The sequence below is a fragment of the Anguilla anguilla genome, chromosome 5, assembly GCF_013347855.1.
Source record: "Anguilla anguilla isolate fAngAng1 chromosome 5, fAngAng1.pri, whole genome shotgun sequence".
NCBI lineage: Eukaryota > Metazoa > Chordata > Actinopteri > Anguilliformes > Anguillidae > Anguilla > Anguilla anguilla.
Window position 1 is genome coordinate 63988765 of NC_049205.1, and position 26040 is coordinate 64014804.

A 26040-nucleotide genomic window follows, 5' to 3' on the forward strand; every position below is an offset into this window, starting at 1 on the left:
GAGAGGTACATTAACATCATTTGCACTATGTGATTATAGACCCTCCAGCTTCCCATTAAATTAAATTAAATTAAATTAATTATTAATTTATTATTAATTCATTAAAATCAAATTAATTAAATTGCTCAAAATAAGCACAATTTTACATTATATACTGTGGTTAAACTGTCAAGAAATAAATGAAGAAAAACATTTATCTGCAGAGAGAGAGTATACTATAAAACAAATATAAAGATAATTCCATCTGGGAATTTATAATCAACCTAAACTATAAACTTAGTTCAGGGCCATTACTCAAGGCTTCACCACAAGCAGTTTTTGGATTTCTGTGAAACGGTCTGTGTAATCCGAGCACGCAGGTAGAGCGATAGTTAGACACACAGACAGACTGGCAGACAAGATAAGATATATAATGCTGTGCGTGTCAGAAAGCGCATCTGCAAAGCAGATACATCATCTGAGATCTAAATGCGGAAGCAAAATGAGATTCCGCGCCGCAACACGGACCAGGATGTATGGCACAGATAGATGGGCAGACTAGGATTATTTTACAGGTTTTGCTCTTCCTGATTGGCCGGGATTGGGAGAGGAATAGGTGATCCCAGGTCAGCCTTAGTTTGGCACATTTCGTTCCATCGTCCCGCAGTTTTGGAAAGTTGGTTTCGGGTCGTGGCATCGTCAGCTGAAATATATAACTGAACTATACAATTATATAATTCTGAATACATGAAGATGATTTCACAAGTTAAAGTTTTATTTCTTGCGAGAGAAGCGGTTTTTTGTCAAAGCACCCTATCGTTCAAAGTGATCCGAAGGTCACGAAAAAGGTCGGTGTGTGGCTATCTGTGAAACTCAACTATCAAAGCATACGTCTTATTCCTCCCTGAGCCGCGTAAATAGCCTATGTCAACAGCGCAGGCAGCAGTGAAATGTGTTTCCCCGCGCTATTCGTGGGCGCATACGACAGATGGAAGGTTACTCTGGCAGTGTAGTGCACTATTTATTTATTTTTATTTTGTTTTTTTTTTTTTACATGCGAACGAAATCCTTCCGCTCTGTCATCGCAGGCTGCCTCGCTGGTGGAAAAATCCGCGCGCAACTCTGGAGAGCAGCCCGTTAGCCAGACAGGCCGCGCGTGCGGACCCTCCCGTGCAGCCGTCATTGAGCCAAGGTCATTGATTTCCCATTCAGAGTGAAAACTATAATCGCACGAGCCGAATCCGCGCGGTTATCTCACACTCTCGTAGTCGGCACTGGGATGCCGATCATTCTTTCCATTGGTGGCGTTGCATCATTTGCAAAAAATAGCTGCATCAGCGCGAGTGTGTGTGTGTGTGTGTGTGAGAGAGAGAGAGACAGAGAGAGAGAGAGAGAGAGACGTGCTACTAAGCCAGTACCAGGGCAATAATGGGTCGTATTGTTTGTTCTATGCGCTAAAATACTCAGGTTTAATTCAGCTCTACGACAGAGTACATTTTATCCCTATTGGACGCATACAAACTCCATGACTAGAGTAAATTAAACTCTTCTGTGTGAGGAATTTGATGGGACAAGCATATCTCTACGTTGCTGCTACATCGCATAATAGTACAATTTACATTATAGGCAAGAGCACTGCGTTGATGTATAATTAAAAATATCAAATTCTGAAGATAAAGCATTACCTGTCCATCAAGCAGAACGCACCAGTGGCATCTATATTCAAAGGAATAATTCACACAAAACAAGAACAAAAACAGCAACAACAACAACAATAATAATAATAATAATGATGAAAGTTAGGTGGCAGAAAAACCTGACACAAATAAACGCCGAAGTTTCATTTATGCAAAATCTGATTCATCTTCCAATGCATAATTCACTTCGTGTGTTAATCGTGTCAAAACGACGTTGTAGTTAGAGAAAGAAAGAAATTAAAATAAAACAACGAGAAGTGCGTTTTTGGCGAGTGAGGGAGCTGTTCATCGACTGAAGGTGCTGAACACGTGCGCAACCAGATTTTAGACAAAACACGCGTTTTCCTTTTTGTTCTTTTTGTTTTTTTTTTAAATAAAGCTGCTAAGTTGCTTCTGTTTCTAGTTAGGACATTCGTTTAGAGGACATGAAAAAAACAGGACGGTCAGCGTGGGCATTCATCCACTGGTACATATGACTCATTGACTATGAAGAGTTTGTTGGCAGGAGTTCATTCAATTATTAAGTTTCCTGAAGTTGCGTGTACTATTCACAGTAAAGGTCCCGCTTGACTACAGGCTGTCCTTAATTTCTCCAAAGAACACATCTCCGAAGACTCAGGCGGTTTAATATGGGCAGATCACAGGCTGTGACCTACCACCAATCTCTGACCTTCAAAATGAAGGTTCGGTTTAAATATACTCCAAGGTATTTTTGAAGATAACCGGGCTGCTTAGCTGTCGAGGCACCTAAATTCTAACAACTGAATTAAGGACGGCCACTTCAAAGAATTAGCAAAGAGATGTGCCCTTAACACTGTTATAAGGTAATTAAACACGTGGCCTATATGGTTGTCATTTTAACCCTTTAATGTATACGATCACAAATAGGCCTACGTGATTGGATTGTTATGTTAACTGAACATTCTAATGATGATGTAACAATCACTACTGACAATCGAATGTAATGGGATTCTATAACACTGACTTGGAATTTTAAAACCATTCCAAAAAAAATTGCACTTCAACGGGTTAAAAAAAACCTTTATTTCGTTTCGTCATCACTGTTAAATTTGTTTAATAACCAAGGTAAAACGACAGGCGGAAAACCTCGCCAGAGATAACAGTCTTTTTTTTCTCATAAATGTCTCACGCCTTACAAACATTCGGTTGACACTGGACCCCACGCTGTGTAAACATTTGTCTTGCAGTCCGCATATCTGTTATTAAAGCGGGCGGTCTGCTTCGCGGACACTTGCACGCAGCGCCTGCAGTACACCCTATATTTAAGTAGCATGGTAATGAGCCTTACATTTCCTTTTACACTTGCTGTTTGGGTGACGTGCCCCCCCCCCAACCTCCCACCCCCCCACCAGCAGAAGTGCACATCTCCATATGCTTTGCACTATCATCCACGAGATAGGGGGCAGGAATGTCGCTTCTGATTCTGTTACCAATGGCATCCGCAATGACAGGCTCGAGCGCCACACAAACAACTGTCGACAAGAACTGCGACGCAGAGCAACAGCTCCGCTAGGAGAGTCTGGTGGGTGAACTAGACGCCGGGGAGTGAGACGCGGATTCCTGGGGACTCGCGTCTCCCTCTCATTCTATTTTTCCGTCCCGGGTGGAAAATAATATCGCAAAAATAATTAATATCTCGTGACAGCGGGGGAAAAACACAAATGGAAGGAGCCCAGACAGCTCTCATTAACAGAGGAGACACCGGTCCGTACATGAAGCTGCTGCCGGGAAAGGATCTGTACAACTATGGGACACAGGACGAGTCGAGCTACGTGGAGCTGGACAACGTGCTCGACATGAAGTCGGAGGGCACGAGAACTCTGAAGGTAATGCTTGCCGGCGACAGTAACCAGCTGGGGATTTTTAAATGCAAGGGCGACGCACCGATCGCGGCAGACGGAGGTCCAAGTGAATGCGAACTGAATTTGACTAGTCTCCCCGGCAAAGACTGTGAATCCAGCCACAAGAAATATGTAGCGGACGAGACAACGGAAATGTGCGTCGTGGACGATTTCTGCTACTCGGAGCCAGTGTCCCCGTCCGTAGTCCGTAACAGCAACAGCGATTTTGGGGACAGTCCCGTTTGTCCCGACGCCATAACAGGACCTCACACCGAAATTGTACCCTTAAATGTAAAAGACCCTTGCCACTTAAAAGATGTTTCCTCAAAGATTGAGGAGTTACAATACACGGATATGTATCTTTATAAAACGTGTGAATCAGAGGACTGTGAAAGCGTGGTTTTATCCGATCGCAACGATTTGGGTAGCATGGAGGACGAGTCCCATTTTATTACTACACACGAAATACAGCTGACAGAATTAGACCACGACGTCGACGGTGATTTTGAGCTGGAATCCTGCGGCGACGTTGACGACGACAACCTGGTCTATTCGTTCGTCGATTACGCTTCTTTTGACAGTGACGAGACGATAGGAGCCGACATAGAAGACGACGGGAGCCTCGCGCCAGTGAGCAGTGATCAGGCGCTGTCCGATAACACGGCCCCTTGCCCCGCGAGCGCGCCAGTGGTCAGCACCAAGCACGAAAAAGACCGGGGCGACCTGGACAAATGCGGCAGCTCCGACGAAAGTCTGTCGAAGGCTTTTCAAAACGGCGAAGGTAATTCTGCGGGACAGATTCACCTGTCAATCAAAACAACTTCCAGAGCTATAAATAAGTCCTCCAGCGGCAAAGAAACGGAAAACACCAGCTTTCTTGCCAAGCACGAGGGGGACTGGAGCCGCTATGTTTTTAAAACCAAGGACGGTAAAGGCGATGGGACGTGCGGCAGGGCGAATTGTTTTATCCCAGCACCCGGGCGCGTGCACTTCGGTAGAAAGTTAAAGGGAAGGGACTTTGAGTACTCCAGCGGGGCTTCCAGTTCAGTTAGTGAGCTGGACGACGCCGATAAGGAAGTGCGCAATTTGACTGCCAGGGCGTTTAAGAGTTTAGCTTGCCCTTACTTCGATGCGATCAGTTTGAGCGCCTCCAGTGAGTCATCTGTCTCGGAACACGGGCAGGGCATCAGCAGCTGGTCAGCGTATACAGGCGGCCACAAACTACTCGCCCAGAAAACTTTTCAAGCGAGTAAGAATGCTGCCGGTAAAGGCATCATTGGGTATACACAGGCTAAATTAAATTCGCTCTTTGCTGTGAATGGCTGCTTTTCAAACGCCCAAAAAGCATCATCTACCGCCAAAAAGGTAGAATTCAAGGGTCAACTTGGCCAAGAGGAGAATGCGATTATAACTTTGGCTGAAACCGTGAATTTCCGTTGCAAGGTAAACGCCGGGGATGCTGAGAGCGAAAGGCGCGCGAAAATCGCAGAAACGGCTACAGGATCAAGTTCCATAGATGAAAATACCGGCGCTCTGCCAAACGAACAGGGCAGCGAGGCCAACAGCCATGCCCGCGAAACGGCGGAAGCCACGGACAGCTCACACAAAAAGGCAATATTCGCATCCAGTCTTCTCCAGAATATCATTTCCAAAAAAATGCAATTTGAGCAAGAGCGCAAAATGGAACGGGGCGGAACACAGGCCAAGGAGCACGAGGAGAACGCGGAGACGGACGCAGCCGGAGAGTCGCGGGACTCGCCGACACAAAACTCCAAAACCTCCGAGGCTGTCGCCCCGGAGGAAAGTTCGAGACAGGACGCGCCGGCTCCTGCACCGGAAACCAAACCGGAGCAGAGGAGCGACGCTACTTCGGAAGCTGCGCGAGGCGCGTTGCTGCCGAGTGAAAACAGCGCGTTCAGAACGTGGAAGAACGGAGTGGCCGGCAAACCAGACGAGACGGGAAAGCCCGCCCCTTGCGCCAACGGCGCGGGGGAGATTAACATCGACCTGAAAGCAGGAAGCGCAAAGTTTAACAGAACGTCTCAGCTGTTTGTGACTAAAATTCAGCCGCAGCCCAAAGGGCAGGAACCTGGAAAGCAGGGGCCCAGCAATAATAGCTCCACGCGCCCCGCCACAGAGCGGGGAGAAGGAGGGGGGTGGAGACTGCGCCCGGGCAACAGACCGGGGATGGCGAGAGGTTTCCCGACACCACGATCACCCGAGATCAAAATAAGCGTGCGGACCGTGAACGACAACAAAGCCAAGCCGTTCAACATCGCCAGCCTGCTGACCCCCAACATCGGCTTCAGCTCGGCCAGTCAGGCGCGGCCGGGCGACGGCTGCAGGCCCCGGGCGCTGATCGCGTCGCTGCAGGGCGAGTGGGCGGAGCGGGTGCCGCACTTCATGGTGCGGGACGTCCGGGACAACAAGTACAAGCTGCTGACGCCCATCCACCAGGTCAGGGACATGCGCAAACTGGTCAAGAGCTCTTACCACTTCGTCTCCGTGGACAGCCAGGGCAAGGGCGCCGCCGCCTCCGGCGTCCGCGGGGAGCAGACGGGCGGGGAGAGGAAGAGCATGGCGCTCTTCTCCCCCATGGTGATAAAGTGCCAGTCCGTCAACACCAACAGCCGGCCGGACCTGAACAGGCCCGGCCACGTGCTCAAGGCCTTCAGGCGTCGGCCTCCCGTCATCGAGGAAGCCCCCGAGCCCGAGAGGTCCCCCCCCCCGCCGCCGCCGCCGCCCGCAGAGAGCGCCCCGAACTGCGCTGACCCCCCCCGGCGGAAAGCCGGCCCGGCCCCCTCGGTCTCCGCCCCCAAGCAGTCAAACGGCGACCTGCCCGAAACGCCGCAGAAGCAGAAGCAGGACTCCGTCGCCAACGGCAACGCTAACGCCAACGGCAGTGCTAACGCTAATGCTAGCGGCAACGCTAACGCTAGCGGCGACAGGAAGCCGGAGTCGAAGGCGGGCAAGGCGGCGGCGCTGGAGAAGCTGCAGGCGGCCGTGCGGACGATGGAGGAGCTGTACGTGTTCGACAGGTACGAGTGGAAGCGCAGGACGCAGGCGCCGCAGCCCGTGACCGACAGCCACGTGCTGTCCCTCATCACCCGCGAGGAGCACGGCGAGCCGGGAGCCCCGGCAGGAAGTGACACGCCCTACCCCGCCGAGCGCACGCCGGAGCCGCCCGCCAGGAAAACCCCACCGAAAAGCCCGCCACAGCAGCGCGGCGTCTTCAGCAGCAGGACCGCGCCGGGCGCAGGAAACGGGCGCAAGACTCCGCCCCGCGCCGCCGCCGCCGCTAACACAGCGCCGCAGCCTCATCCCGCGCCCGCGGCCGCCAAGAGCCTCCCGCCCAAGGCCGCCAAGCTGCCCGTGTCGCTGAAGATATCGCAGCCGAAATGCGCGGTGGAGGAGCGGGACGTGCCCGGCGGCACCGAGGCTCAGCCGGGGCAGCCCACCGGCGCAGACTGCGGGGGAAACTACCTCACCATCCCCGTCCAGCAGCCCGCGCCGGGCCGAGCCCCGGAGCTCACACAGCCTGCGCCGGCGGGGTCCGGGCCGGGCCAGGACCGGGCCGCCGCACGGTCGGCCTCACCCCCCGGCCCCAAACCTGGAGCCCCCGACCCAGCCTCCTCCCCTGGGCTGCCCGTCGCCGTGGGAACGCAGACCCCGAAACCTCCCGCCGCCGCCGCCGTCTACCAGCCGACCCTGGCGATAGCGTCGCCGGCCGGCCTGGCCCAGGTCATGTGCTTCCCCCAGGCTGTGCCCCTACAGGCCACGCCCCCGTTGCCGGCTCCGCCCCCGGCTGACCCCGCCCAGCAGACGCAGAGGAAGATGCTGCTGGACCCCACCACGGGCCAGTTCTACCTGGTGGACACGCCCGTTTCCCCGGCAACCCGCAAGCTTTACGACCCAGAGACGGGGCAGTACATGGACGTCCCCGCCCCGCTCCAGCCCGCCACGCCCGTCTCCCTGCCCCTGTCCCCCCTCTCGCCCCTGTCCCCCCTGGCGGCTGCGGCCGCCCTCAGCCCCAGCCCCTACGCCACCCCCACGTACGTGATCTACCCCAGCTTCCTGCCCTCCCCCACCTGCGCCGCCAACGCCCCCCCCTCCCGGACTCTGCGCTCGCGGCTGTCCACGCACTCGGACGGCGGCGGTAGTGGCGGCGACGGTAACCATGGTAGCGGAGGCGGAGGTGGCGAGGCCAAGCCGGCGGCGGGGCGTCTGGGCGACCCCGCCCACGCGAACAGTCCCGCGGCGAGGTCCCCGCAGCTGCAGTCCCAGCGCGCCGCCAGCAGGGGGCGCGGGAGCACGCCCGACGCCAAGCCGGTCATCAGCATCACGTCCCGCCAGCAGGGCCCCAGAATAGTGGCCCCGCCCTCCTTCGACGGGACGACCATGAGCTTCGTTGTGGAGCACAGGTAAAAAACCGGGGGCCGCGGGCAGGTAAGGCACCTGTTCCTTTTTCACGCATTTTACCGATCCACAGACTGCATGTAGCAGGGGTGGCTAGCCCTGGAGAGCAGCAGCGTTTCTGTTTTCTGTTACTCAGCACTTAATCAGTCAAAGCAGTAAATCACACAGATACCTCACCTCCTCAGCCATCTTGGGTCTGACCTGGTTGCTGGTATTAAGGCGAAAACTAAAAACCAGCACAACTTACGGCTCTCCAGGACCAGCTTAGACACCCTGATTGACAGCGTTTGTGTAGCCGCCTGGGCTAACCTGCTAACGCACATATGGCTTCGTAGCGTCGTTAGCGCACGTAATGTTCCATGATCTTAACTACATAATCTACAACATATCGACCGCAGAATTTCCGCTAACCTTTAAAAATTAGTTTTGACAATACCGGCCACGCTGCAAACGCGATTAAATATAATATGATAAATGTTATTTTACGGTTTATGAGAAAAGCAGGGTTGTGTGCACGTCAAACCCCAGCCAGACACGGGTGCAGAACAAAGTAGGCCAAAAAAAGAAAAAACTGCGCACACACTGAACTTTTAGCTTCCATGTACACTACCTGGCCAAAAGTATGTGGACACCTGACATCCAACATCTCATCCAAAATTATAGGCATTAATAAGGAGTTGTTGCTATAACAAACTCCACTCTTCTGGGAAGGCTTTATACTAGATACTATAGCGTTTTGCTGTAGGGATTTGCTTCCATTCAGCCAGAAGAGCATTAGTGAGGTCGAGCACTGATTGTTCAATTAGGCTTGGCTCGCAATTGGCTTTCCAACTGGTCCCAAAGATGTTGGATGGGGTTGAGGTCAGGGCTCTGTGCAGGCCAGTCAACTTCTTCCGCACTAAGCTCAAAAAAATAATTTAATATGGACCTTTTCTGTGTGCCCGGGAAAGGGCCTTCCTCAAACTGTTGCCACAAAGTTGGAAGCACAGAATCCTGTAGAATGTCATTGCATTAAGATTACCCTTCACTGGAACTAAGGGGCCAAGCCCAAACCATGAAAAACAGATTTACCTGAAATCTCAAAGAGTTCCTGAGCAGGACTTGGAATTAAGCAAGAGCAGAATGGGTTGCCAGGCTGAAAAACATCATTAACATGAATAAAGGTGGTTCAAATAAAATGTCATTTTTAAAAAAAGAGAGAAATATATAATAATATAAACATCCAGAAGGATCAGGTCATATTACAGACATGTAGGTCATTTCTCAAAGTTAAAGACGGGACTGTGATGATAGGAGTTGCTATACATGGCAGTATATATGCAGCTATATCTGAGCATTAGCAGCACATACCAGACTCTTTTTAGGTGATCTAAAGCATAAGACTGGTAAGACTGGTGTGCGCACCAAGGGCTTCTGGGAGATCTGCGTTTCCCTTGGCTGTTATCTCTGACCATACCAGGCTACAGCCTGCTGTCTGGTTTCTGGAGCTGAATTTCTGAACAGAACAGGTGTAGTGTTAGATAGGACATGCAACATGTCGGGCACACACAAAGCTAACAGGCTCTCACTAAACTTAAAGTGTTCAGATTATGTTTCTTTTTTTTTTAAAATCTTTCCATGCAGCAGCTCCTGACAGCCTTGCATTAGTTCCTTGCAGATATTACATGAGGATTTGTTGGAATAGGCTATTTAACATTTTATTTACTCACATGCAGGTTGAGGTCCATATTTCTTCGATTTGTGTGATGTCTGGTATTGAAAAAAAAATCATCACACTTCCTATGAACACATAAAAATTTGTGTACATACGACAGAAACGCACAGCCAAAGTCAAACGTTTGAATTTGGCGATAACATTATATAGGCTAATTGAGAAAGTAGGGTACATTTTGCTTGCTGGTCTGAAATGGTTTAAACTGCAGGTGTCGATTTGGAGGAATATCAAGATGCAATAAACTATGTCTTCAGTATTAAAAATATATTTGGCACAAGGATTTTTTCAGGGGGGGGGGCAGGTCAAGCTTTTGGAGTCGAACCAGGGACCGTTCAAAATTTTAATTCGCTAAGAACAATGTGACTCGCCAAGATATGATTACTGCTTCGTGCTTGTCGCCGCACTGCAGAAAAAGCGATTGCCGTTGGAGCCTTACTAACCTGAAACAGGTGTTGCTCGCATTTGCGCACCTGGGTCAGACAATTATTTAAAATACGTCAGCCCTGTAGAATCCTCCATAATTCCGTAGAGATTTTAGCCAATTTACATTTAAAAAAAGAAGCCGCTGTTTTACCCACTATTCAGAACAAAATTCAAGGCAGTAACGTCGATTTCGCTAAAAACTCTCAGTGATCTGGTGGTGGGGCACTTCATATTTTATAGGCACCAAAGGAGTTCAGGCAGATCTGATTACTGATTACGACCTCCGGCGTATTTTCCTCTGCAGGGGGCGATCCGATTCTGGCAACCCCTACTTCTGTTGTTGACGGATGGCGTTTTAACCTCGGTCAAGACCAGACATCAAAAACAGCTCCCCTATTCGTGCAGCGAAGCCCGGGGGCTATTTCTGATGCCGCGAACCGCGCGAGTGTTTACAGGTTTATTCTCGGGGCTCGACGGGGGATTGGGAGGGCATGACCAGCGGGGGTAGTAAACAATCGCGATAGCCCTGCCTGCTCTGTCCACTCTCGGAAAATCTTGCCCATTTACGATTCAAGACTGCCGGATTTCTGAATTAATACCTCCTAAAAAAACTCCAGAAGTCCGCCGATCTTGAAATGACTCCCATACAAATGTATGATTTGTCCCCCATACCTCCTATTAAAACCCGTATCTGTCATCGCCTCATATTTTTACTCTGAAACGTCACTTGAGGTTTTTTTTTTTTTTTTTTTTTTTTAGAAAGTTCCTGCATTTATGGTTAAATTCGTCTGGCAGTCTCCCTGTCGAAACTGCGCCGTTAGTCCTGACTAATCGATTATGCCTGTCCTGTCACGGAAGAGAGATAGAGAAAGAGCGAGAGAAAAGCAGAATGCGTTCTCTTGTCAGGCGCTCGCTCACTTCTCGCTCGCTTTCCTCGGTCGTTCAGAGCCAGCACACAGCATTCCCACGCGCTCGCTCTGACATTATCGCATGTTCTTTACAAGGAACAGAGCGGGAGCAGTTAAAATTAAACCGTTATATCGCGCGTCTGAGGGCATAGTCTAATTTGCCACATTACGATCTTGTGTTCCAAGGTCCCTTTCGCCCTGAAACCTGGCAGTGGGTTCATGGATCTTTTAGCCCCAGCACCCCAGGCTGCCCCAAGAAAGAAAGAAAGAAAAAACATTAGTTTTTAGTACACTGTAAATAAGTTGTTCAATTAAAGTCCGTTTCTATAACTGATGAATAAAAAATAACGAATCCTATGTTCCAGTATTTTTTGAGGGCCTGTCAGTTAGGGCCCTTGGAACCATAGGAGCTTCCAGTTCTTGCGTAAGAACAGGGCTAAAAAAAAAATAGAAAGAAAGAGAGGGAAGAGAAAAAGCTAAACGTTTTTGCTCAAAAGAAAGGAATTGAAGTGCTCTGCAGGTTGAGGGGTTGAGTGCAGAGGGGTTGTTTGTGGGGGTGGGGGGGTTGAGTGCGGAGGGTTTGATTGGGGGGGGCGGTGGCGGTGGGGGGGTTGAGTGGGGGAGGGGGTTGAGTGCTGGGGTTGAGTGAGGGAGGGGGTTGAGTGCTGGGGTTGGGGGGCGGGGGGGTTTAGTGGGGGGGGGTGAGTGCGGGGGTGGGGGGGTTGATTGGGGGGTGGGGGGGTTGAGTGCGCAGTGGGAAAAGGTCAGGCTCTGCTCTGCGTTTGTTGTGCTGATACGGGGGGGAGCTCAGCTGCCTCAGGATATCAGACACCAACCACGACGCAGGGCACCAGCGAGGTCAACTTTTTATAGACTGCCCCTCTGTTAAAAAAGGGAGGGAGGGAGGGAGGGAGAGAGACAGAGGGATAGAGAGAGAGAGAGAGGGAGAGAGGGGGAGAGAGAGAGAGGGAGGGGGGAGAGAGAGAGACAGGGTGAGAGAGGGAGGGAGGGAGGGAGAGTGTGGGAGAGATAGAGGGGGAACAGAGAAAGAGGGAGGGAGAGAGAGAGAGGGGGGAGAGACAGGCAGGGATAGAGGGAGGGAGAGAGAGAGAGAGGGGGGAGAGACAGGCAGGGATAGAGGGAGGGAGAGAGAGAGGGACTCACCCCCTGAACCTCGCCCCTCGCCCCTCCCCCACCCCGCTCTTACGTAAACAGAAAGGGGCTGCGTGTGGTTGGGGTTGGGGTTGGGGTTGGGGTTGGGGTTGGGGTTGGGGCGTCAGCACCGAGCTGATCTCACCTCTCTTAAATGCACCCTCTCCTCCGCGGGTGTGAAGCGCTTCTGTCTGTCCCCGTTCAGCTGCTCGTGAAATAGCCTTCATTCAGCTGCTTCGTTTAGTTTCTGATATAAATTATTTATATATACATATATAAACACTTTTATTTCTCGATAAATAAAATTCCACATAACTCGACTTGGTCATTATAGTGCATGGTTGTTGTGCTTCTGGTACCAATAAAATGGATATTTGTCTTATGTAACTATGGATAAATATATTTATAACCTCATGGTCATAATTTGGTTGGAAATCAAACAATATGAATGTGTCCATGTATTAATGTATTGCAATATAAATTGATTTGTGTTTAACAAAATTCACAGGATATGCGGTTTTCAGACGATAAGTATGCAAATAGAACGTCAGCGTTATTTTTAAGTGCTGTATTGAGTCTCTCCCTCATATTTTGACCTGACAGGCAATATTCACGGAATGTTCTGCGCAATAATAAATTGACCTTGTATGCTCACTAACAGGAATGCCCATATGTACAGCATGTTTGGACATATTGCATTTCTCTGGATCCTAATATAAGATGCCGTACAGCTGATGTTAATCCTGTTAACCAGTGAGACAAATATGAGCTGCTAAGCCAAATGCTCTGTATGCCTCCCGGATGCTGTCAAGCTTTAAAAACTCCGGAATGGAACTGTTCTGGGACAGCCTACACCAAACAGAATGTGTTCTTTTGTCAGACAATTCTGCTTTTTTAATTCTATGTGTACAAAAAAGGAAACACGACTGTGTTTGTGGGTGAAGGGTCCTGGTGGATCTGTAATGATGTTCCAGCAGTAAATGGTTCTGCTGGTTCTGTAATGATGTTCTAGTAGTGAAGGGCTCTGCTGGTTCTGTAATGATGTTCCAGCAGTAAAGGGTTCTGGGGGTTCTGTAATGATGTTCCAGCAGTAAAGGGTTCTGGTGGTTCTGTAATGATGTTCCAGCAGTAAAGGGTTCTGGGGGTTCTGTAATGTGTTCCAGCAGTAAAGGGTTCTGCTGGTTCTGTAATGATGTTCCAGCAGTAAAGGGTTCTGCTGGTTCTGTAAGGATGTTCCAGAAGTAAAGGGTTCTGCTGGTTCTGTAATGTGTTCCAGCAGTAAAGGGTTCTGCTGGTTCTGTAATGATGTTCCAGCAGTAAAGTTTTTGTTGGTTCTGTAATGATGTTCCAGCAGTGAAGGGTTCTGGTGGTTCTGCAATGTGTTCCAGCAGTAAAGGGTTCTGCTGGTTCTGTAATGATGTTCCAGCAGTAAAGGGTTCTGCGGGTTCTGTAATGATGTTCCAGCAGTAAAGGGTTCTGCTGGTTCTGTAATGATGTTCCAGCAGTAAAGGGTTCTGCGGGTTCTGTAATGATGTTCTAGCAGTGAAGGGTTCTGCTGGTTCTGTTATGTGTTCCAGCAGTAAAGGGTCCTGGTGGTTCTGTAATGATGTTCCAGCAGTAAAAGGTTCTGGTGGTTCTGTAATGATGTTCCAGCAGTAAAGGGTTCTGCTGGTTCTGTAATGTGTTCCAGCAGTAAAGGGTTTTGTTGGTTCTGTAATGTGTTCTAGCAGTAAAGGGTTTTGTTGGTTCTGTAATGATGTCCCAGCAGTAAAGGGTTCTGCTGGTTCTGTAATGATGTTCCAACAGTAAAGGGTTCTGCTGGTTCTGTAATGATGTTCCAGAAGTAAAGGGTTCTGCTGGTTCTGTAATGTGTTTCAGCAGTAAAGGGTTCTGCTGGTTCTGTAATGTGTTCCAGCAGTAAAGGGTCTGGTGGTTCTGTAATGTGTTCCAGCAGCAAAGGGTTCTGGTGGTTCTGTAATGATGTTCTAGTAGTGAAGGGTTCTGGTGGTTCTGTAATGTGTTCCAGCAGCAAAGGGTTCTGGTGGTTCTGTAATGTGTTCCAGCAGTAAAGGGTTCTGCTGGTTCTGTAATGATGTTCCAGCAGTAAAGGGTTCTGCTGGTTCTGTAATGTGTTCCAGCAGCAAAGGGTTCTGCTGGTTCTGTAATGATGTTCTAGTAGTGAAGGGTTCTGCTGGTTCTGTAATGTGTTCCAGCAGTAGAAGGTTCTGTTGGTTCTGCAATGCGTTCCAGCAGTTAAGGGATCTGGTGGATCTGTAATGATGTTCCAGCAGTAAAAGGTTCTGGTTGTTCTGTAATGTGTTCCAGCAGTAAAGGGTTCTGGTGGTTATGTAATGTGTTCCAGCAGTGAAGGGTTCTGCTGGTTCTGTAATGATTTTCCAGCAGTAAAAGGTTCTGGTGGTTATGTAATGTGTTCCAGCAGTAAAAGGTTCTGGTGGTTCTGTAATGATGTTCCAGCAGTGAAGGGTTCTGCTGGTTCTGTAAAAGTATGGAGCTGATTTTCCTGGCATGGTTTTCCAGGCACTCATATACTTAGAGGGCAAAGTCAATGTCAGCCATTACTTAATGGTATTAAGTGATCATCTTCACTCCATGGTAAAACATTTCTATCCTCCAGAGAGGCGGTGGGGGCTTTTAAGATGCCGATCATCCACAGAGCAGGAGTAACGGCCCAGTCATTTGAGGAGAAGAGCATTGATGTCATTCTTATGTCATTTCCTTCTCCTCAGCCACCAGGTCTGAGCTCGTATGAGCATTCGTAGAGCAAAGCCTGAGGCACTGCTTTTCCATGTCCATAGCCTTCCGATCGAGAGCATGACTGGGTCAGTTTTCTTGTGTAAAACCGGCTTCATATTACCCCCGCAGAAGTACAGGCTCTGGCGAAATCAATCTCAGGCCACACACGGCCTGTACCAGCCACACATGGTGGCCCAAAACCCTGCCCAAAACCCTGCTAAATGGCTTTAAGCCTTCAAGACGTTAAGATCACAAATATGAGATTAGAATGTTCTCAACTGAACATTCTAATGCTGATGTCACAATCACTACTGGTAATTCAATGCGGTGGAGTTCTAGAGCACTGGTTTAGAATTTTGAAAAACATTCCTACACTTCGAAGGGTTAAACTGATGTTTCCTTTTTTGTGTACTGCCTGTGGTGCCCTCATCCATAGTAATGAGTTGTCTTGACAAAGATTGGGTTGAAAAACATTTTCACATTTAGTGCTCTAGAAAACTAGATTAGTCATGCATGGATTGCCTATTAGGTTTCTGTCCTCACCATGTTTGATTTAATGCTACAAAATTAAAGATGCTGATACTGAGTAAAAGAATGGCAAAAAAATTATGAGTGAACAATTCAATTCAATTAAATTTTTCAGAGGCAGTCTGAAAAATATAAGCATAGCCACTCACAGAAGTCCTGCTGTCACAGGAATGCAAAAGTGTTCAGTGGAGGCTAAAAGCCCTTTAAAATCTTCACTTTTGGAAATGGAAAATATTGCAATTTTTTCTAAATATGTGGGCTCCTGTTAAGAAAAATGAGATAATTTAACTGCAGTATATCAGCTGCAATAGTTTGCACAATTGCCAATATATTCTGATGATATGCTGATGATATATTTTATTTAAGTATATTGCTGCATATTCCATTTGTCCACGGCCAATTTCATTCACAACTGTGACATCACTATTCTGAGGTCACATGCTGAAGAACTGAACAGTGATGTCACAATTAACAGTTCTGATCAAGCCCAACAGTGATGTCACAGTGAAGAATTTTGATCTGGCCCAACAGTGATGTCACAGTGAATAATTTTGATCTGGCCCAACAGTGATGTCACAGTGAAGAATTTTGATCTGGCCCAACAGTGATGTCACAGTGAAGAATTTTGATCTGACCCAGACGCCACTTCCTCTTTTCCTCCTCTCTCACTGTCCTTTGTTTTTTTTCTCTTTTTTGTTCTTTCCATCTCACACAGAAGCGGTCCGTGAGAAGTCTTCTCGCTCTGTCCCAGATCGGCTGGTTTTGTTGCCCCGTTTTTTCCACAACATTAATTCCACCAGGAACCAGTGATCCTTGGTCACCTTCACCAATCAGAACACCATCACTTATCCCGATTCATCCCCCCCCACCCCTTCCCTACCCACTTCCCTCTCATAACACCGCCCAAAATCCCATCCCAATGCATCAGCTTCCAGTTTCTTTTTAACCTTTGCCGCATGCTTATATTTTTTTAAACCTCAACATTAGAGACTGCTGCTCTCCTGTTAAAATATATCACCTGGCTTTGTATACGAGTGCATTCAGTACAGCTTAAGGCTACGTGAGCATCACTCTAATCTCAAGGGAAAGTGAAATACTGCAGCACTGTGTCTATTAAAAAAAGAACCGTTCACCGTTCACGAACCAAGTCTTCTTCTATTGCATTAAACCGAGGAGCCTCCCTGCAGACCTGCACCGCTGCGTGGCTGCGGCACCCAAAGCAGACTGCCGAAAGAACAATCAAAAGCGACAGTGACAGGATGAGTACAGGGGTTTCAGACATTGTCTTCTCATGGCACTCAGAATAACCCAAATTCAACAGCAAATAACTGAAATAATGCGCTATTTAAAAATGAGTCATTTGACAGATGCTTTTAGCCAAAAGGTGCGTTGAACAGAAACAGAAAGAAAGAAAGTCCTCACTAGAGCCATGGAGAGGTGCATCCCTGTCAGTTTTCCCTGAATGATAAAAAAATTTAACTTCTTATGTTTTCCAGTTTTGAAACAACTTTATTAGTTGCCGAATTAAGAAACAGTGACGGTATATAGAGTCAGATGAGAACTTTTGAGACAAAAACTCGATATTTATACTGAGGTTTATACAAGCTGCTGATACAGAATATGTATGTTTTATTAATTCATATTGAGAGAGAACTTGAAGTTAATCAGTCTGAATTAAAATAGAAAACATTCCCAGAAGAACAGAAAAGGACAAGGTGAGGGTAGAAGGGTTCGCTGCATGAAACAGGCCCATGTTGTGGGGGGGGGGGGCATTTTTCAGGAGGGCGCAGTTGGCCGCCTCCAGGTTCGTGGGACAGGGTTTAAGTAAAAACATTTTTGCGAGACCCCAGACAGCCCCCCTACTTCCCTGCTACCTGACCTGAAGCCCGCTGCCGAAGCAGCAGCCCAGCCCCCTCGCCCCCACGCCCCCCTGCGCCCGCCCCACCCCGGTCCCCCAGAAGAGGCGTCGCCACTCGTTTCGCGCACAGAGCCGCTTCCTGCGGTACGCCGGGCTGATGGCGTACCGCATCAGCACTCGTGTGTTAGCGTTAGCGTCAGTGTCAGCGCTCGTGTGTTAGCGTTAGCGTCAGTGTCAGCGCTCGTGTGTTAGCGTTAGCGTTAGCTCTCGTGTGCTAGCGTTAGCGTCAGTGTCAGTGTCCCAGGGAATGCTGGGAAACGCACGCCCCGGCGTGCTAACTCCCGCCTGCTTCGGCTCCCATTCGGGGCCCCCGGGCCCTCGCCGTTTTATTTTGAGGGGGTGTGGCCCGACTCCATGGCCTACTCGGGAGGAAGACTCCTGAGTAGCCGGGGGTGGGTGTCGGGGGGGGCCCGTGGAGCTGTGTACTGCTGGGGCGATTTAGGGGAAGAACCTCCTCTATGCGTCCCAGCTCTGCTGCCTCACCTCTGCTGTGACGGAGGTGACGTGTGTGTTTGTGTGTGTGTGTGTGTGTGTGTCTGTTTGTGTGTGTGCTTCTGCCATTCTGTGCGACGTTAAACGAAACACCGGCGCCTCTACTCGGGCACAGGGGAGGAGGGCGGGGTGGGGGGGAGGGGGGGGGTTGGGGCAGGGGCTCGGACCCGGAGTCGGACTCCAGGTCACAGAGCAGGGTTTCGGTGGATGATTGTGTGGGATAGCAGAAAAGGTCACGACCCCGTCCGCGGTCAAATGAGATTCCGATTCGCCTGTCGACGCCTCCCACCCCCCCCCAATGTCTTAGAGTAGTAATCTGACGGCTGTGAAAAAAATATTGTTACAATATAAAAATATTGTTAAAAAAAAAAAATCTGTTTCATATTCAGTGGAATTCAAAGAGCAGGGAATAGTGCTGATTGTGAATATGGATAAAGATGGATACAGAAATGACTAAATGTGTGGATCATATAAACTGACACGGGCAGGCTCTATAATGTAATGCATTCCTATGATATTACTGTTGGACAGTGTCCAAATTAGAAATTAATTATTTTATCAGGAAACCCAGAATGACCTCAATACTATTGGTTTCTGTCAAACCTACTCTGTGCCATGATTGGACAATATTCATCCAGCTTGAGTTTTGAGTGTTTTGATTGGCTTTGGTCCGGTCAAGCATGTCTGAGGTACAGGTACAGTAAGTGCATGCAGAAGTCTATTTATTTTTATTCTGTCTCCATATGGTATTTTTCTGCCATACATTCTCTCTCCCATTCACACAAGCAGAATTAAGTACGGCAGAATCTGCCCTCTTACTGAAAAGGAAATACTAGACTTTTTTGGGGAAAAATGTGAGTCTGTTGCAAAATACACACACACACACATATATACTTTATGGTAAATATCCTTAAAATGGTGAGGATCCCATACAAGAAGCCTTTGAGGCGAAGGTGTTTAAAGCCATTATTGATTTTTGATTTTATTGAGGTGTTTATTGATTGTTTATATAAAATGCAGTGTTGCTCACCCTGGGCAAACCAGAGTACATCCACATTAACCCGTTCTGATTTTCTCTATTTATTAATTTCTTTTGAAATGAACCCCGCCTCAGCTGCACTGTACAAAGGCTCTGGAGAGCAGTGGTGCTTTCTTCCCGTAGATTGTTCTAATGAACCTGTGAGATTTATGCGATATGATGCTTTGGCTGCTTTGTTTTTGTTTTTTTTTGTTATACTGAATTACAGGTACTTCAGAACTGCTGGTCAGTCTAAAGTACCTGCCTACTGTGCTAGGACACGTTGATGAAAAATTGTCTATGATAACATCGTTTTGTTTAAAAGTGCCTCTTCTCCAGCCTAATTCTGTAGCACCACGTGTGGGTTTGCACAAAAGCGGTCGCGTTGAGGCGGGACACGGGAGATTTCGGGAAGTGGCGTCCGATCCGAGAGGCTCGCTACGATTGAAGAATTAAATCGAGGACCTCGTCTGTCACCCAAGCTAACTATCGTTTGGACAGAAGGGCAGCCAAATACAAGGTGGGGAAACTAGCTACAGAAGATGCAGAAACTCGTAATGATAGCTAGCTAGCTAGCTTTAGTAGTTCCATTTGGCTACCCTTCTGACCAAATGATTTATCCATGGTTTTTGAGATTAGGTCAGACGTTCCCCAGATAGCAATAAACTCCGAGCCGGATCCGCACGTCAGTGCCAGCCTCGGCCCGGATCCGGCCCAGATCCAGCTCGGAATCGCTTGGCTGTCTGGGTCGACCTGGAAGGCGGATAAGGCACGGTGTAATTCTCCTATCGTGGCGAACCTTTCGGAGAGGACTCTACTTCCCAAAATCTCCTGTATCCCGTGGAGACGCGACGTGTTGAAGCTTCTCGGGACGTGCCTGACCGTCGCGCGTATGAGATCTTACTCCTAGCAAGAGCGGTGGAGGCACCAGGCCAAGATGTATCTGCATGAATTTATCCTCAGGATCAAGTGTGTGTCTCTGTTCCTTTAACTAGTGGAAAGGTAAAACTGTTCGAAAGGGCTTTTCTCTGAGAGACGGCCAGTGGTTTCACTGAGTTTCATTTAGTTATTTAAGTAAAGTCCAGCATGTTCAAATGTAAGTGAAACCCTGGGAAAGTGTTCAGTTGGACATACGTTGCACACCGTTGGCAACCATTATAAAACAGATTTGTTTTGTTCATCAAATAGTATTTACTTGGGAGCCATTTTGTCATAAAAACAACCCAGTGCCTTTAAACAAAGTGCAATTGATTGTTTTTTTTTTTTTTTGTTTGTTTATTTATTTTATTTTATTTTTTAAGATTGTGATAAAATTAGCTCAACTTTAAAATTTGAGTGTCTGGTTGAGAGACGGTTCTCTGTTTGTGGCCTAATCCACACTGTTTGTGAAGGGCTTTTTGTTTTGTTTTGTTTTTTTATCCTGAGAAAAAAAGAATACTTGATCAACGGTGGCCTGTTCACCCATTCACTGTGTTAGTGAACTTTGGATGAGCGTTAGACTATGAATGAATGAATGAATGAATGAATGAATACTTCATGCTCAGGCACAGTGACTGTGAACCCAGATTTAGGCTGATTGTTTTCTGCTGTTTGTTAAGAGAGAAAAAAACAGATATGTGAGCATTGTGTTATTTTCCAGACCAATGTATGGTATAGCAATATATACCAACACAAAATTTAACCCAGTCACAAAATCAGAAACCGTAAAAACCTATCCATGCAGAAACACGCCTATTGCTCGGCACGGCCTAGCTTATGTTCGGTGGAAGCCTGAATTCAGTCCCGGCACCAAAGCTTGGAGTCGATTGATTGCAGTGTTAACCAGTAGCTGATTGGGTGATTCACAGATGGTGACCAACCAATCAGAGATCACGAAACATGACAGTCCGCCGTTTGTCTCAGACAAACCCCGCAGATTCAACGTGACCGTTACAGGTCCACCACCGATTTCTCAACTCTAGGCATAGTGTTGCACGCACTTTGTAATTGGTTAATTCATCAAACGCTAACTGTTGAGGAAGCCTTTCCATAATGGCATCAAAGAATCGTTTTGGCCATTTTCCAAGCCCAGAGACTCAAACGGTGGATTTAAAAAGCGGTGGTACGTCACTCAAGCAGCCAAAACGACTTATTTAATTTTTTTTTCTCCAAAGCTTTCGAGCTGCTAATCAGCTCAGCTTGGAGCAGACTGTGTTGTTTACAGTGAGGAGTGACTTTGTTTTCCACTGGAAATATTAGCTGTCTTCTCTCCTAAAGTGTGCCTGATATTATATTTTTTTTAAATCAGAGCTGGGAACTTAGAATTGGAACGTAGAGTGCAACAACAACAACAATAAAAAATAAAAAAATCAGGAATGTGAGCTTTAATTACATACAAAATAACCTTTCCTCAAAAAGGAACAAAATACGAAAACAAAATTATTTTTTTAAATTAATTTTTTAAAATAAATTTTTTAAATGTGGATCATGTTTAGAGAAAGGCTGTATTTCTCACAGTACTTGTGTCGTCCTGTCTGCATTCAAACATTCCAATTCTGAGGTCCGATTTCTGGATTTTTTCAGGATTTCACACAAAAACCCCCAACTAACCTACCCCTTTACCCTCCCCACTCACCCCCCCCCCCCCCCCCCCAACCCCTGGGGAATACCTGCTGCACTTTCGGGAGCCCAGCAGGGGCAGGGGTGGGTTTCCAGAAAGGTCCATTTGCCAATGCTTGCTTCAGGAAGGTGTGGACCGCGGTGAGGTCTGAAGGTGTTTACTCAGAACGTGTGCATCGTGTGCCGGGGGCGTCAGAAAGAGCTGTGCGGGGGCCGAGCTTAGGCCATGAGACCAGGCGCATGGCGGGTGGTGTGGCGGTTTGGGGGGGGGGGGCCAGAATGCAGCTCTTGCACCCCAGAGAATGTCAATGTTATCGCACCACCAAACGCGCTGGACAGGCAGACGGACGGACGGACGGACGGACGGACGGCCCCGCGGGAGAACGGCAAAGAGGACGTCTGAGAAGGATCCGCGACTGCGAAGTCGCGCGGAGGAACGCGCAAGAAAGACGAGGAATAAAGAGAACGAGAAAGAGGGAAAAATAAAAAGAGAGCGAGAGCGAGAGAGACGAGAGAGAGAGAGAGAAAGAGAGAAGAGTGAGAGAGAAAAACAGGAAGAGATTAACTGTAAAAATGATGGACGACACGTATTGTGAAATAAATGGATTTTTTGGCAAGCAGACGCAGGTCCTGTCCAGGTTTTCTGAGTGTGATGCATCTCTCTGGCTCGGTCGGCACGGTTTTAGCCTACGCTTGCCGGGAACGTGCTTTCCATTTCAGAGTTCACCGAACCACGTGAACTGAGGTAACCTGCAGTTTGCTCCCTCTACAGAGCCCACAGGTTCAGCACTTCAGTTCAGCTCTCATCAGGCAGGCAAGCATGGTGGTCTACACTGTAATATGTTCAGTGCTAAATCAACTCTGATAGACTGAGTGCATTATTCTCTGATGGAGTGCATGAGATCCCTGCTGGACTCATATAAACAGAGTTCAATGAACACTCACAAGTTCACGGTGCACGCAAAGAGGTGACAACGATGACCATCAGCCCGCAGTCCATGATCTGAGGCTGTTATGCCAACTTCAAGTCTATATAAGAAAAGAACACATAATGACAAGAGCAAAGCATTTTGCCCATCTAGAACATAAGAACATAAAAATACATAATGAGGAGAACAGGCCATTCAGCCCATCTAGAACATGAGAACATAAGAATACACAATGAGGAGTACAGGCCATTCAGTCAATCTAGAGCATAAGAACATAAGAACACATAATGAGGAGAACAGGCCATTCAGCCCATCTAGAACATGAGAACATAAGAATACACAATGAGGAGAACAGGCCATTCAGCCCATCTAGAACATAAGAACATAAGAACACATAATGAGGAGAACAGGCCATTCAGCCCATCTAGAACATAAGAACATAAGAACACACAATGAGGAGAACAGGCCATTCAGCCCATCTAGAACATAAGAGCAGAAGAACACACAATGAGGAGAACAGGCCATTCAGCCCATCTAGAACATAAGAACATAAGAATACATAATGAGGAGAACAGGCCATTCAGCCCATCTAGAACATAAGAGCATAAGAACACACAATGAGGAGAACAGGCCATTCAGCCCATCTAGGCTTGTCACGTACCTATGGACTAACCAAGACTTCATCAAACCTGAACTTGGGTCTCTGACAGCATGACCTGTACCTTTCATAAGTCAAGTGAAAGAGTCCACACATTAGACACACTTCACTGAACCCCGTGGGGTAATTCGTTCTCTGAATTTAACCCATCCCAGCTGCTTAGGAGCAGTGGGCAGCCACAGTGCAGCGCCCGGGGACCAACTCCAGTCCTGAGGCCAGGGACTTGGTCAGTGGCAGGACTACACCACACCTGACACGCATGTCTTCTGGTCCCAAAGATAAATGATAAATGAGAGCAGATTTTACACGGGACATGTTATTGTGCCGTTCAGGGTACATTTGCTGTCCGTAGTCAGACAGGATCTGTGCATCTCCGGTCTCAGGGGAGGGGACATTTGGGGGTGGGGGGGGGGGGGGGGGGGGGGGTGGGGGGGGTTTGATGTGACACCCCCTCCTCCGCTTGCGTTATGAAATCTGTGCCATGACGTCCTGTTTATCCTGACAGGGGCTTGGAAAGCCGTCTCCTTCCTCACAGCTCATTTCAAACTCAACCCCCCCAACACCCCCGCCCGCTCGCCCCCCCCTCACTGGCAATCAGCCCCCACCCCCGCACTGCCACAGTTAGACTGGGGGGAGGGGTGGGTGTTTACATGGTTGCCATGGCTGCAGAGCTGAACTGACAGGTGCCTGCCCTGTCTGAGCCGCTTCCCCCTCCCGCTCAACTCCTGAAGAATCCACATTAATCCCAGCTGTGCTCTGATGCCACGGGGGTGGAGGGGTGGGGGCAGGTTTTGGGGGGTCAGTGGCATCTGGTGTCACAAGTGCAGCAGAATCAGAATTCAGTGCCAAGTGGCGACTTTCAGTGCATTTCTCTGCTCCGAATGAGTCTCAGTGGGATCCTGTGCTTCAGATGAGTCTTAGTGCATTCCCCTGCTTTAAATGAGTCTTAGTGCGTTCCTCTGTTTTAAATGAGTCTCAGTGCATTCTCCTGCTTCAAACGAGTCGCAGTGCATTCCTCTGCTTCAAACGAGTCTCGGTGCATTGCCCTGATCCAGACCAAGCGCTCTCGTACTGACACTTGATCAGGAGTTTTGAGAGCAGCGGGGTCTTGTCTGGCACGTACTGTAGTGTGCCGCAGCCATGGCAACCACATCAACAACCCCCCCACCCCCAAATCAAACAGCGCCAGCATGGGGGGTGGGGGGGGGGGGGAAGGGCGGAGGGGAGGGGGGGTGAGATGGCGAGAGGGTACTGCTGTATGTAGAGAGAGAAGGATCTGTCAGCATTACCAGTCTTCTGACTCTTTCTTCTTTCTGACATTTTGACTCTTTTTCTTTCTGATATACTTCTTCCTCTTCAGAGCGCTCTTTCTATGAGCTTCATAGGCTCAATGTGGCCAGTTTCTCCCAGAGGCGGGGCCTCGGGGTGGAAGTGGGCGGTGCTTCTCTCCTCGTTATCCACGGTAGAGAGCAGCCCCTCGTCTCTCTCTCTCTCTCTCTCTCTCGCCTACGCACGTGGGCGTTAATGGGCGAGATGGATTAGCGTTAGCACCAGTGCGTCACGCGCACCGCGCCTTCGCATCCAGGCCCAGCGTTAGGGCGGTATCGTCTTCCCCCCCCCAGCCCCCCAGAGGATAACCAGTGGCGTCGTTGAGCCCGACAGTACCGCCGTTTCACCACCGGAGGCGCTGCAGAGCGGCAGCCAATGAGAGCAAGTCTTCGGGGGGGGGGGGGGCGACCCCAGCTGGCATCGCCATGCCGACAGCCCCTTGGCAGCGCCTGGGAAACGGGGGGGGGAGGGGGGACACCGTGCCCTTTTTGCCAAACACATCAAGCGCCTATCAGATGGCGGTCCCGCGCCATGGCGGTGTTGGCGGGAGGGTATCCTGTTACTCCGTCCGCTGTCCCTGGGGGGCTCAGACCTACCCCAGAGGCCCTGGTGGGGGTACAGGCCTACCCCAGAGGCCCTGGTGGGGGTACAGGCCTAACTCAGAGGCCCTGGTGGGGGTACAGGCCTAACTCAGAGGGCCTGGTGGGGGTGCAGGCCTAACTCAGAGGCCCTGGTGGGGGTACAGGCCTACCCCAGAGGCCCTGGTGGGGGTACAGGCCTACCCCAGAGGGCCTGGTGGGGGTACAGGCCTAACTCAGAGGCCCTGGTGGGGGTACAGGCCTAACTCAGAGGCCTTGGTGGGGGTATAGGCCTAACTCAGAGGGCCTGGTGGGGGTGCAGGCCTAACTCAGAGGCCCTGGTGGGGGTACAGGCCTACCCCAGAGGCCCTGGTGGGGGTACAGGCCTAACTCAGAGGCCCTGGTGGGGGTACAGGCCTAACTCAGAGGCCTTGGTGGGGGTACAGGCCTAACTCAGAGGGCCAGACATTACGGTCTGTGAGCCCAGTCAGGGAGCAGTGCAGGAAGCTCACATCACAGAAATCACGTCATCGCAGCCAAAAAAACACACAAATTGAAAAAAGACGAGTCAGCACACAGGAGCAAGTAAGGCCGCTCAGTCACATGTTTCCAAAGCACAATTTTATTGGAGGACCGTACAAAACAATTTACCGCACTCACGCTCTGCGGGGGGGGGGTGAGGAAGAGGACAATCTACAACAGCGGGCAGGGGTGTCACAGTGGGGAGGGGGGGGCAGGGCTACTGTGCACTAGGGCAAAGCAATGAGGGGGAGGGGCAAAGCAAGGAGGGGGCAGGGCTAACCAATGAGGGGGTGGGGCAAAGCTAGGAAGGGGCAGGGCAAACTCAGGAGGCGGGCAGGGCATAGCAAGGGAGGGGGGAGAGGCTAAAGTAGTGGAATTACATTATAAATATCCAAAACAATACTATATATGTACCCTAAAAGCAATTTACATTTTCTAAGGCATATTTGGGAGTAAATTAAAAACAATCTCATGACCCAATCACCTTCAAGCAGCTTTATACATTCCGATACCCTGGTTTTCCTGTGATTTGTCCAAACAATCCAAAAACAATCAATAGTTTTTG

At 49.0% G+C, this 26040-nt stretch overlaps 1 protein-coding gene across 1 annotated transcript; it reads left to right on the plus strand.

Moving 5' to 3' along the window:
- Positions 1–3050: 3050 nt before the first annotated feature.
- LOC118228202 (uncharacterized protein C4orf54 homolog) lies at positions 3051–16657 on the plus strand. The gene is made up of 2 exons (XM_035419541.1): positions 3051–7984; positions 16149–16657. The coding sequence occupies exon 1, from the start codon at positions 3359–3361 to the stop codon at positions 7961–7963; it is 4605 nt and encodes a 1534-aa protein (XP_035275432.1). The 5' UTR covers positions 3051–3358; the 3' UTR covers positions 7964–7984; positions 16149–16657.
- The last annotated feature ends 9383 nt before the right edge of the window (positions 16658–26040 follow it).

What these genes read in the sequence shown, in the direction of transcription:
- LOC118228202 (XM_035419541.1), top strand. Translation starts at nt 3,359, where the DNA reads ATGGAAGGAGCCCAGACAGCTCTCATTAACAGAGGAGACACCGGTCCG.